Genomic DNA, 11773 nt, shown 5'->3' on the forward strand with positions numbered 1-11773 from the left:
CCAATCCCTTCTCAGTTTCTTGGCCTTGATTAGATTTGAGGGTTTTTTTTCGTAATACTGTAAATACTAGACATTGTGACCCCCGCTCCACACCGGTAGATGGCGGTAAGGCATCAAATTATTGTTTGGCAACCGCCAATAATTTACCTCAGAAGAAGAAGAAGAAGAAGAAGAAGAAGAAGAAGAAGCGGGCGTCGCTTGTCGGTCAACCGTTTTGTTGCTGACGCGCCTGCGCATGACGCTGAGCTGCCATGGCAACGGTGGCAGCGCCTGAAGCTGAGCAGGATCTTAGCCGCCGGTTAGCGCGCTGGCGTTAACCGGTTTAATAACTAGTCGTGCGTTATTAAACCAGCCAGGTAACTAAACTCGCCGGGACCCGTAATAACTCATCGCGTTTGGTCAGCGGTGAGAGCGCCATGACTGTCCGCTTCAAGGTAAACGACGGCAGGTGTTAGCATTAGCAACAGGTTAGCCAAACAAACTGATGCCAACGAACGTAGCCACCTGACGGCTAACTCGCTAACTGAGATATTTGTAACATGGTTCAAACTAAATTACCGACAGTTTCAGTTTTAGTGAACCGGTCTGGTCCCAGGTTGCCGGACGAAATCAGGCCCGAGACTGCAGAGTCAGGATCAATGAGATTAAATCTGATGCAGTCAAATAATCCAGGCAGTCAGACAGGTACATACATACATACATACATAGACAGACAGACAGACAGGCAGATAGAGAGAGACATATAGTAGATAGACAGATGGAGTGCTTTATTAATCCCAATGGAAAATTGCTGTGTTGCAACAGCCTTTTCACATAAATAATAATAATAATCTTTATTTCTAGAGCAGTTTTTAAAAGTCAAGTTACAAAGTGCCAAGTCCTAAAAAGATAAAACCAATCCAGAGATGTAAAATAAAAGAAATTATAAAATAGGGATTAATACTGAATAAAAAGGCAAATAAAATAGAGTAAAATTAAGATAAAATCAGAATTTCATGTTTCATTTTCCCAATTAAAGAATTTTTTTTTTTATCGGCAAGGCTGTCATGAGTTCAAAGTAGAAATATTGAACTCGTGATTTTACCCTGAGTTTCCTTTTCAATTCAAGACAAAATGATTCTCTAACCTATGTCATAGAGTGTGTACACTGTGTAAACTCTGTATCAACTTGTTTGATCATCTCACTGAAGTTAAATGATGCTTACAATAAGTCAAACATTCAAACCTAAGATTCTTTGCTTTTTTTATGGCTTCACCATTTCAATAAGTCAAGTATTCTATATTTCTTGTGCATCATTTTATTAACTCAGCCACGGAGGTTATGTGATCACCCGTTCGTCTGTTTGTTTGCAGGAATGATCTTGGTGAAGGGATGGGAATCCATTAAATTTTGGGGCAGATCTGTAGCATTTACTATGAATTTGATTTCTTTTCCCTCTGAAGTCTGGTGTATGTTGTTTGACACTGGCCTTGGCGGAGGTCTGCGCTCTACTGAGCACATTTTCTGGTTAACACATAGTTTTATTTGAACAATGTTTGGTCACACAACTTGGATTTATGAAGATCCACCGAACACTACTATCTTTGTGTGTTTTTTGCACTTGTTTCAGTGTCAGAGTGAATACCAGAAGAGCTACGGGGTTTCCAGGTCCAGGAGTGTGTCTCCTCAGTGCTGCGCCCCATTGGCTGGCCTTCGCTCCGACCAGATGGGTGAGAACCCTGCTTTGAGCTCTGAGCGGACAAACTGAAGTCTGAAAATGCTGCAGATACATTCTTAATAAAATTTTATCATCTTAAAATTGTCAAATTTACTGCACTTCCTTGTGCACCACCATCAAATACTCTCCTCTCAGTTAAATTGATTCTTTAATTGAGTCAGATTTTTAAAGCTATAGCTCTGAAATCAAATTGCTCATGCTTCCGATAAAAATTTAAAGATCCCCTTCAGGCATGTTTGAAGATTTATAAAAATAGTCTGCTTTGAATAATAATTTGTGTCTTATGTGGTTTTTCCATAACAAAGTTCAATTACCTAGTTAGAAATTCTCAAAATTACATCTATGTTTCCTCCATCATTAAAAAAACCCAGAATGTATGAATATCCAATTTTTTTATTTTCAAAAGTTTAACTACTACTACCCACACCACATCTCAATGTACAGTATGTGCAATGCCGGCTTTAAGTTTCCACATCACACTTGTGTAAGATGCCTGATGGACCAGGATTGGCTTCTTAACCAGTATTGATGTCACAAATCATGCCTCAAACTCAGATTTTAGGTGAGCAGAGAGAAAATTCCTACTTTTAGCAGATGAATTTGAAAACATCTAGGGTCAAAGAGAGTAGCAAGAGGAGTAACATTGACCAAACATATTTTTGAGTGGAGAGGGACTGAGACGTTTGTTGAACCCCTCAATGCATAAAATCTTCATTCACAAATATCAGGGCTGATTTAAAAAAAATTAAAAAAAAAAGAAGAGAAAAACAAAGAATGTGATCATTATTACTCTAAAATTCTAAAATGAAAGCCTGTTTCTTTGACATATGTCTCTCAGGTATCACCAGAGAACCAGGTCTCCAGCGTCGGAAGAGGCTCGGTCTTGGTGGCCTTGCTCAGTCCTGCACTTCTCTGCTCTGTCCATCAGATCCACAGCGCTCCCTGGCTGAACAGACTGTCCATGCTCACAGAAAAGTGCCCTCTGCTGGTAGGCCGTCCATGCTGACAAAATACATATAATGCCGTATATGTAACAAGAAACTGCAGGACAGAAATGGCAAACTGGGCTTGTGGTACTTAAGAAACGCTGTCACCATTACATACTGTCATTTGTCTATTAGTTGATTTTCAGCTGTAAACTGTCCCAGTCAGTATGTATTTTGGTCGCAATTCTTAAAAAAAACAAATCTGTCAGATCCTAAAGCATGTTGTAAAAAAAAGTACGTTTCTGTGTTAACATGCTTATGATTATAGCTACGATTGTCAGTATGTTAAAATATGTTTGGCATGTCTAATGTTACTTTGTTAACATGAATTAAATTGGCTTAAGACGGCAAAAAAGCTGCCATTTAGCAGGTTAGCATGTTAGAACCTTCCTTCTTCTCCACCTCTTCATTACCAGCCTCTAGGAGTCGCTCAGCCCACACGAAGCAGTCTTCCCTGGACCCAGAACCTCCAGTACCTCCTGAATCTCGAGCAGAACCTGAATCTCCTGCACAAACAGCAACTCCGGTAGGACCACGAACTGCTGCAGACCAAGGACCTCCAGAAAGGCCACAACGTGCTGCAAACTCTGGACCATCAGCAGAGCCAAGAACAGCTGGAAAATCTAGTAAATATACATCACATACAGGCCAGACTGCTTCAGTACATTCAATTTGAAATAAAATAATGGAGACTGCATTAAAGAGCCAAGTCTCAGCTTTAATTTGAGCAGGTTTACATTAGTAGAGAAAGAACTGTGTGGGAGATAGACTGTAGCTTTTAAAAAGCCTGTGTCTGAAGCGTAAGTGTAACTGTCCAAATACTTACGGTCTGGACGTTAGCGCAGCTGTCATTATCTTCTTACACCAATCTCAATTGTATTTTCAGTGACTTTATTTTTAGGAATATGATTTTAAATATTCTGTCTGGTCAGCAAAGCCCCACCCCCCCCAGCCTTACAGCCAATTACAGCCCAGTCGCCCTCTGACAGCAGCACCTGATGGACAGCAGCCCTCGGCCAATGAGGTGAGCAGCCTAAAACCTAAAACCTAAAACCTAGTTTTGTTTTTAAAAACAAGATCTTAATGGAAAATAATAGGACGAACAGGATCTCCTTCCTTGTGTTGCAGGTTGAGCATGCTCTTCGGCGGAGGGCGGGGCTGAGGTCGTATGGTCAAAGGTCAGGAGGTCAGAGTTCAGAGTACCACAGACAGTTCAGCTGGAAGAAACCTGCAACTGCTGCTTCACCCATACTGACTGCAGAACAGGTAAGATGCTACCAAATACAACTTGTGCTGTTAAGTACTATAAAATACTACCACACATTAATCACCCATACCGACTGCAGAAACGGTACGCTAAAACTTCCAAATACTACTAAATACTAGCACGTATTTCACCTATGTATAAAATACTACCAAATTCTATCATTTAAACTCATACTAATTACAGAACAAGTAAGATACTACCAAATACTATCAGATGTTACCACAGATTTGCTAATACTGACTTTTGAGAAGATAAGATACTAAAAAATAGTAGCTACCAATACTACCAAATTTAAAAAATGCTTCAAAATTGTACCTAAAAGTAAATGTTACTGTTTTCATCCTCAACACAAACAGAAGCTTTGTTCTGATCAATACTACTAATTACTACTCAACAACATGTGTGCTAACTAGGAAATGCTCTGGTCTGACACGCTGCATTGGTATCTGCCCTTTATACTGACCTTATTAGAGGATTTAGGGTGAGAGGCGAAGCGTCTTCGGGAGCCTACAAGAAGTCCAGTTGCCTTTGATTTAACTCACACAAATAAAACAATATTAAAAAACCAGGTGACAGTGTATGAAGGCTCAAATAAGCTAAGAACAGAGAGAATGAACAAACAATTGTCAATAAAATGAGCTAAAAAGAGGGACAATTAGTAAAGCAATTGTGTACCATATACTGTAGTTTACAGTAGCCTTGAGTTTAGCCTGGGATACCTAGTTGTTCAATTTAATTTCCCTCTTCAAACCATTCCAAGTGGCTTTAGCAGAAAACGTGAAAGCTTTCGTTCCCATCTCGGTCTGTACGCCAGGAACAGACAGCAGATATGCGTCCTGTGATCTAAGATTGTGATTGGAAGATGATGAACTCTGTGAAATAATAAGTTTTGTCTAGAATAGCTTTAAAAATAAAAATATACAAGTAACTCAAACGACGCCAAATAATCGACAGATTAATCGATAATGAAAATCACCTAAAACAAAACTTTGAAAAAGCTTTTTACTGTATAATATATCAGCTTTAACAGGGGTAGTGCAGAGTGTGCAGTTTAAAGACCTGCAGTCCGGTTACATGTCCACTAGGTGGCAGTAGACTGTTTGTTTGCTCGCTCATCTTTAGTGAAGAAAAACTTCACTGATGAGTTTACTGGTAACACATTAAGACCTTTGACCCACTGCAGGCGCTGTATTCCAGCAGCAGGTCTGTCCCTCCCTTTAAGAAAAACCCCGTCTCCATGGAAACAGAGTATCGTCGGAGCTTCAAGGGTCTGAGCCCCCCCGCCCGACCCCGCTTTCAGAAACATCTGGAACATCAACGAGTCCCACTGTTCCACACACACATGGTATATATACATAAATATATAGATATGTATATTAGCCACCACACACACTTATTTCTGTGTGAGTGACAGCTGCCTCCCTCCCTACACCCTGGTAATGGAGGTTTGGAGACTTGAAGATCTCTTTTCCTGTCATGACAGTTCAGGATGTCTGAGTTGGTACTTCACATATACTGTAGACTGAACCTCATTTCCGCTGAATGAACTCGTAATCTTCTGGTCAGATTGGTTAACAGTCCATTGCACACGCTGTGAGAGGGAGACAGCTCTTTAAACGGACTTTTAATGGCCTTTTTACGTTCACCCTTCTATTTCTACATTTCCGTTTACAGCCTGTTTTACTTTTTTAAAAATTCACGTTGTTAAACGCACTCGTGGTCTGGTGTAAGTTAGCACACAGGAAATTAAAATGTGTGTGCATTAATAAATTCATTTTATTTATACCATGACCACTAAATGTCTCTAGTCTGATTGGCTGGCTAGTGACCAAACAGTTTAATTAGACACCTATGATGTACACATTTGTTTGAGGCTCCAAATTAATGAGCATGTATTGAACGGTGGCTTAGCTAGTTTTATTTCTTACACTTAAAAAAAATGGAAAAAAATTAAACGTTAATTGTTGCATGTGTAAAAAATTGGGCACCCTACTTAGTCGGTACTTAGTTAGCCCCCCTTTACCAACTGTTAAGCATGGTAGTGGAAATATTCTGTTCTGGGCTAGTGTGGCAGCCAGTGGCCCAGGAAACATTGCACAGATATCAATATGTGTAAATATCAGCAAATTCTGGATGCAGATCTCCTGCAGTCAGTCAAGAAAGTGAAAGTGAAAAGAGTCTGGCTTCTACAACAGGGAAATGATCCAAAGCAGACCTCAGAAGCCACCATGAACCACTCCGAGAAACAAGCTGAAGGTTTTAGAATGGCCCCCCCCAGACCTGAACACCGCTGAAAATCTGTGGGTAGATCTTAAACCTGCTGTGTTTGCAGGACGGACTGAAATATCTCAGAACCTGAAGTGATCTGCAGGAAGAGTGGTTGAAAAATCATCATCGTCATTTATTTTCTCTTTTTCTTAATCGATATTGAGAACAATTGTTGGTTGCAGCCCTGGTTGTCTCTCTGGTTTAGTGTTGTTTGGCTTTGTTTGCCGTTGTTTGTAAAATTAATTTAAAAAAAATGATTCTTATTATTCCTGATCACAATATGCTTCTGTTGCTCCTGCAGTCATTTAATTCTTGCAGCAAAGGTCCTGACTGAGCGTTTTTCATCCCCAGACCAACAAAAAGAGGATGGGGGAGCCACAGAATAAGCCCCGCCCCAGACATGATGTCGCCACCCCACAGAACGACGATACCACCTCCCCTCCTCAGGTGCAGAGAGGACACAGGTGTGTTTCTTTTTGTGTGAGCATGTGTGTTACTATGTTGTATGAATCTATTATGTTTATGAAATCGTCTGTCTGTCTGACAGGATGTTGACAGAGTATGAGTCCAGCTTTCGTTCTCCCCTCTACAGGATCCCAGAAAAAGGTGGAGCCACGGATGAGGACGCCCCTCAGGTGAGGATTTAGTATTATGGGGGGACGGGGTCATATAATGAGGGGTGGGGTCAGTTACTGGCTTTGTTACTGGACTCATTTATAGAGAGCAAACGTGAATTCAAAACTTCTGGGTTGTGCTCCAGAAGTAAAAAAAATCTCATCCAAAATCCAATTGACATTTGTACCTATGCTAAAAACTAAAAATACAGCCTTTCTCAACAATATGTTGTGTGGCTTGCTGTGGTTTTTTGAAAAACAATCGAATATCATTTTACAATAATTATGGTTTTTAGCGGCCTTTAACAAACACCATTTCCCATAAGCCCGAGAGGTTCACGGGCTACTGCCTCGATCACTTCATGTGGGAGGGAAGGTAGTGATGGGAAAGGTTCACATGTTTACGACTTGCCAGCGTTCACATCATCGAACAACTCAAGATGGCACCTGTCAGTCTTGTAGTGCTACTGCTCCTCACTCATTACTGGAGGTTCCAGCTGTTCTAATCAATAAACACTAACAAAACAAAGGACACAAATGTTAATCATGTTTCTTCAAAGAATGTCATACTAACTAGCGAGCTACTTGTTTGCTAAAAACACCATATATGGCTTCTATACAGGAGTGTAATTTGAACAAAGCGTAATAACGTTGAGTGGCAGTTGTTTTACTGCAGAGTTGGACGTGTGAGGGTTAAAAAATATCATGCTTGTTCAACATATCACAATGTCTATTAAATTTCAGCGTCTAAATGCCTTTAACAATGGACTTTGGGAGCACTTCCGTACTCTTTAGCACCAAGTCGGATCTGTCAGAGCTTTCAGAAAAATTTGACTTTTCCAGACATAATTATGACCTGGATGTTGATGCGACTGCTATTTTCAAGTGGGAAATTAGTAATTACGGTAACGCTGATATAATGTGAACGCGGCATAATGTCGATTCGAGGGATGGCGGTTAGTCCAGACAGAATGCTGTAGAAGTTTTAAGACAGCGGACATTACAGCTAGAGAGTTGAAAAATGACTCAAAAAGAATGATGAAAGAAATGGTGAATGAGAGATCTTACTGATTTACAGAAGCAGGTAGAAACTGCCAGCGTAGCTCCATCACAGGGGAAAACATCCACCTTTAAACAACTCCACAGCTGTTGTTATGTTGATGTTAAAAATGTTATGTCTTTTTAGCTAACAAGACAGTCACCAGTCAATCAATGAGACAGCTGGGTTTAGAGCTAAAGGACAGAGATGGAAACCCCACGATGAGAAAGAAATGTAAAAGGGTTTGGGCTCTTGAATCCAGGCTTTTTCAGAAGTAGTGTCAGCTTTGCGCTGCCAGGATAAACAGCCCCGTGTCATAACAAAATGTCTGCACACTGACAGGTGTCATGTAGACTCTTCAGATGCACTAAGAATCAGTTTACTACATGTGCAAAAGGTGACAAAAAAGCAAACGTTTCTGTGTTGGACCATCCTCGGCACAGTTTACAGAGTCAGAGTATTCTAGGGACTTAAAAAGTCAGTCAGACAAACATCAGTGACCATGAGTGTTAGTCCGTCTCTCTGCTCCAAGTCCACTGGTTCCTGCTGAAAACATAAATCTTTAAAAACGCCTCGCAAATATATAGTTTTATTTTTTTTAAAAAGGCCTCAGTAATTTTCCTAGAACAGCTGCTCACTGTAGTTTTATCAACCTAACAAGAGGAAATGGTGCATCTGTTTGGGACTATTTTCAGTGGCGGATTAATCCACATTTCGTGCTCTAGTATTTTCAGGTTTTAATTTTCATTATTTTGCATCACAATAGTGGTACATCGTTTCAATATAGATCCTGGGCCTGAGCTAAGGAGAAGAAACAAAAATACTGTAAAAGTGAAAGATAAAACAAAGGGAAATAAACAAAACTAAAAAAACAGATCAATGCATAGATCCACTTGTATACGTTAACTAGCACTTCTTTGCACTGTTAAGACGCATTCATCCTGTCTATCGCTCAGTTTCTGCTGTATAGAGAAAAATAAACCTGGAGCCCTTCAATCCAATCCTTTCCCCTTTGGATGACATAGCTTAGATCTCTGGGCAAGTGGTCTATCAGAGGCCGCCATAAACCCATGAAGCTGTTGTTATTTCCGTTTAGCCTCTCCATTGGAAATCCCCTAAGAATTAGCCCCAACCAATGATCTACAGTACGAGGCTTTTTTGTGAATCCAATTAAATAATATGTATTTTCTGGCCAAAAATGTTGTTTGGTCCATTGACATGTTTTTAATCACTTTTGGACAACAACTGAGCTCCGTTACACAGAGGGATAAGCACTTGTACTTGTTAGTAGGATACATTCATTGTTGGTTTTGGTCTTGTCGTGGGATTTGTCGACATTTTTTTTCCTTGAGTGGGCCAACGCCTTCACTGAAGGTTCGACCGCTTTTGCTTTTCTTTAGCGAAGTTTAAACTTAGCAGCACTTTGTCCACTTGCAGACTCAGAACCATAAGACAGATGATTTGACTGATCACTGCGTCCTTGATCAGTCTCACTGATGTGCTAGTTGGGGGAATTGCACAATGTGTGCCTGCTAAACTGTGTGTGTGTGTGTGTGTGTGTGTGTGTGTGTTGTGTGTGTTGCTGATGGAAAACCAGAGTGCTGAGTGTCAGTGGTGAAACCACAGAGCTTCATTTCAGGGAAACAACAGACTATTAGTCACACACATACACAGGTATGTTCCCACCAGTCTTATTGAAAGTGCTGTTGAAGAGGGGGTAGCTGCTTGTGCGACATGAAACACTTTTTGATTTTTCTGCATAAAATCTGTAGATTTTAGCTGATACCAGGTCAGCTGAAAACATCAAACAACTTTAGACAAACAGCATAATGTTCACATGGATCGACTAAATAACTTCGTACATTCCCGGAAGCTGTGCAGCAAAAACAGTTTCTACAACTGTTAGTTTTACGTTGTCGTTCCTAATATTTTAAGAATTCTTTTACAGTGTGTGTCATGTTGTTAAATAGCGCCGCAGTGGGTCCTGGTTTGGGCTCAGTCCCTCGGTTCCAGTGAAGGGAAATCTCAATGCTTCAGCATACAATAGACAGTAGTGCAGTTCCAATTGCGTGTCAACAGTTTGGGGAAGTCTTTTACTGGTGGTTCTCCCAGTTTGGTGTGGAAGAACTCGATTGGCCTGCACAGATCGTAACTTCAACCCCATCCAACACCTTTGGGATGAACTGGAACGCAGACTGCGAGCCAGACCTTATCCCCCAATATTTAAAAAAACGTTCATTTCCCATAAGCCCTTGAAGTTCGTAGGCTAAACGTCACGGCTCGACAGAGGAGGCGAGTCCATGAGCGAGTCGAATGTCAGTGGTTAGTTCAGACTCGTCTGTAACAGCTGGACAGAGACTGAACACTGTAGAAGTTTCTAGACGGCAGAGATTACAACCAGAAAGCTGAAAAATGACTTTAAAAGAGAGCGAAGTTGCGTTTTGTAGATATGGACGAACAAGGTAACAAGGTAACGTCTGTTTAACTTTGTTAAAATCATGAAGGTTGGAATCTCTTATAGTAACTGCTGGCGTGGAGCTGATTTGTCTTAGAATATGCAAAGTTAACTCCGGGGATAGGCTTAATTCTTTCAGAAAGGCCCATGAAAGAAATGCTGAACGAGAGATTTTACCTAGTTTTAGGCGCTGGTCGAACGCAGCTCAGCCAGGACGTGACGTCAGGAAATCAGAATGTTGATTCCAGGCAGGGTTAGTCAACAACACATCTGTTAGTAGACATCACACATGTGGCCTGATTTGCTGCAAAAGTATCACATTGCATAACCAGCAGATGACAAGCAAAATTTCCATGACGTCTTAAAAATAAATATTAAAACCGAATAAGACACCTGAAGAGAGCCATTACTGAAACATTAAAAAAATAGTTTCCAATTTCAATAACTGTTTATTCTTGGAATGCATCTGCACGCCTACTGATGCTGCAGCTTCTTTTATAATACGCGATCGCCTCTAAATAAACCACTAAATGAAACTCAGTCAGAAATCAATGAATCTGTGGGCGATCTGTAACCGTCCGATTAACTTTCCATCCTGTGGTGAGTTTGGTCTGTGAAGGGTTTCATTATGTGGAAGGAAGCTGTCAGCTGACAGCATGAGCTGCCTGTCAGGAGGAAATAATAAAACCTTCACAGACTCAGAGTTGCTGTCATTCGGCTTACACTTCACGTAGGGGTTGAGGTTTAGGTTATGGACAGGCTGAGGTTAGCTTTGAAAACAGGGCCGGGGTTATCCGGGGTTTTGACTGGGGTCAGGGTCAGGTTTACCAGGATCTGTGTCGTAGTGGTTGCAACTCAGACAAATGACATGGTTAAGGCAGAGTCGATGGGTGTATAATTTAATGATTTGCCCTTAAATTTTAACTGGCTTTGATTAGACGAAGGCAGAACGACTAGACCACTCAAATAAAACCAGGCGCGATCGCACAAACCTTTCTATCATTTCTCATGACTCTGGGCCCCTGGGCCCCTGGGCCCCTGGGCTCCTGGGCCCCAGGGTCTGTGCCCTGTAGGCCTGTTCAGTAATCCATCCAAGTCCTTTGCCTACTTCCATTCCTGTCAGGTTGACAGCTGTTGACAATTGAATATGTTTTGACAGAGAAAAGAAGTTATAAAACTGACAGATTTCACACTTTCACATCATTACCAGCTGTTTAAAATGCGGCAACACTGCCATTGCTAAACATTTCGTTTTGCTGTTGTAATTTTTGTTTGTTTGTTTTCTTCTCTGTCTTTCTTTTTTGATTACATTTTGATTCCACCACAGTGTAGACACAATTGAGTAAATCCAAAGATATAGTTTATGAAAAACTGTAGAATTAAGTACAACTTCCAGCTCTTCTGTTAAAATTAAATAGATTTTTTT

General features: G+C 40.7%; 1 protein-coding gene across 6 annotated transcripts in view; it reads left to right on the forward strand.

The window, feature by feature from the left end:
* Positions 1–207: 207 nt before the first annotated feature.
* Positions 208–11773, forward strand: part of mdm1 (Mdm1 nuclear protein) — a 16989-nt gene continuing 5423 nt past the window's right edge. For 4 of the 6 annotated variants that reach the window (XM_040140943.1, XM_040140971.1, XM_040140953.1 and 1 more), the window contains exons 1-9: positions 208–434; positions 1611–1710; positions 2557–2706; positions 3121–3330; positions 3637–3728; positions 3833–3970; positions 5155–5316; positions 6591–6703; positions 6787–6874. In XM_040140943.1, coding sequence (XP_039996877.1) covers positions 417–434; positions 1611–1710; positions 2557–2706; positions 3121–3330; positions 3637–3728; positions 3833–3970; positions 5155–5316; positions 6591–6703; positions 6787–6874 — 1071 coding nt within the window. In that variant the 5' untranslated portion in view covers positions 208–416. The remainder of the gene's footprint in view (positions 435–1610; positions 1711–2556; positions 2707–3120; positions 3331–3636; positions 3729–3832; positions 3971–5154; positions 5317–6590; positions 6704–6786; positions 6875–11773) is intronic. The other 2 variants (XM_040140962.1, XM_040140980.1) reach the window with 2 other exon arrangements.

This window comes from Xiphias gladius, chromosome 2 (assembly GCF_016859285.1).
Source record: "Xiphias gladius isolate SHS-SW01 ecotype Sanya breed wild chromosome 2, ASM1685928v1, whole genome shotgun sequence".
Taxonomy (NCBI): domain Eukaryota; kingdom Metazoa; phylum Chordata; class Actinopteri; order Istiophoriformes; family Xiphiidae; genus Xiphias; species Xiphias gladius.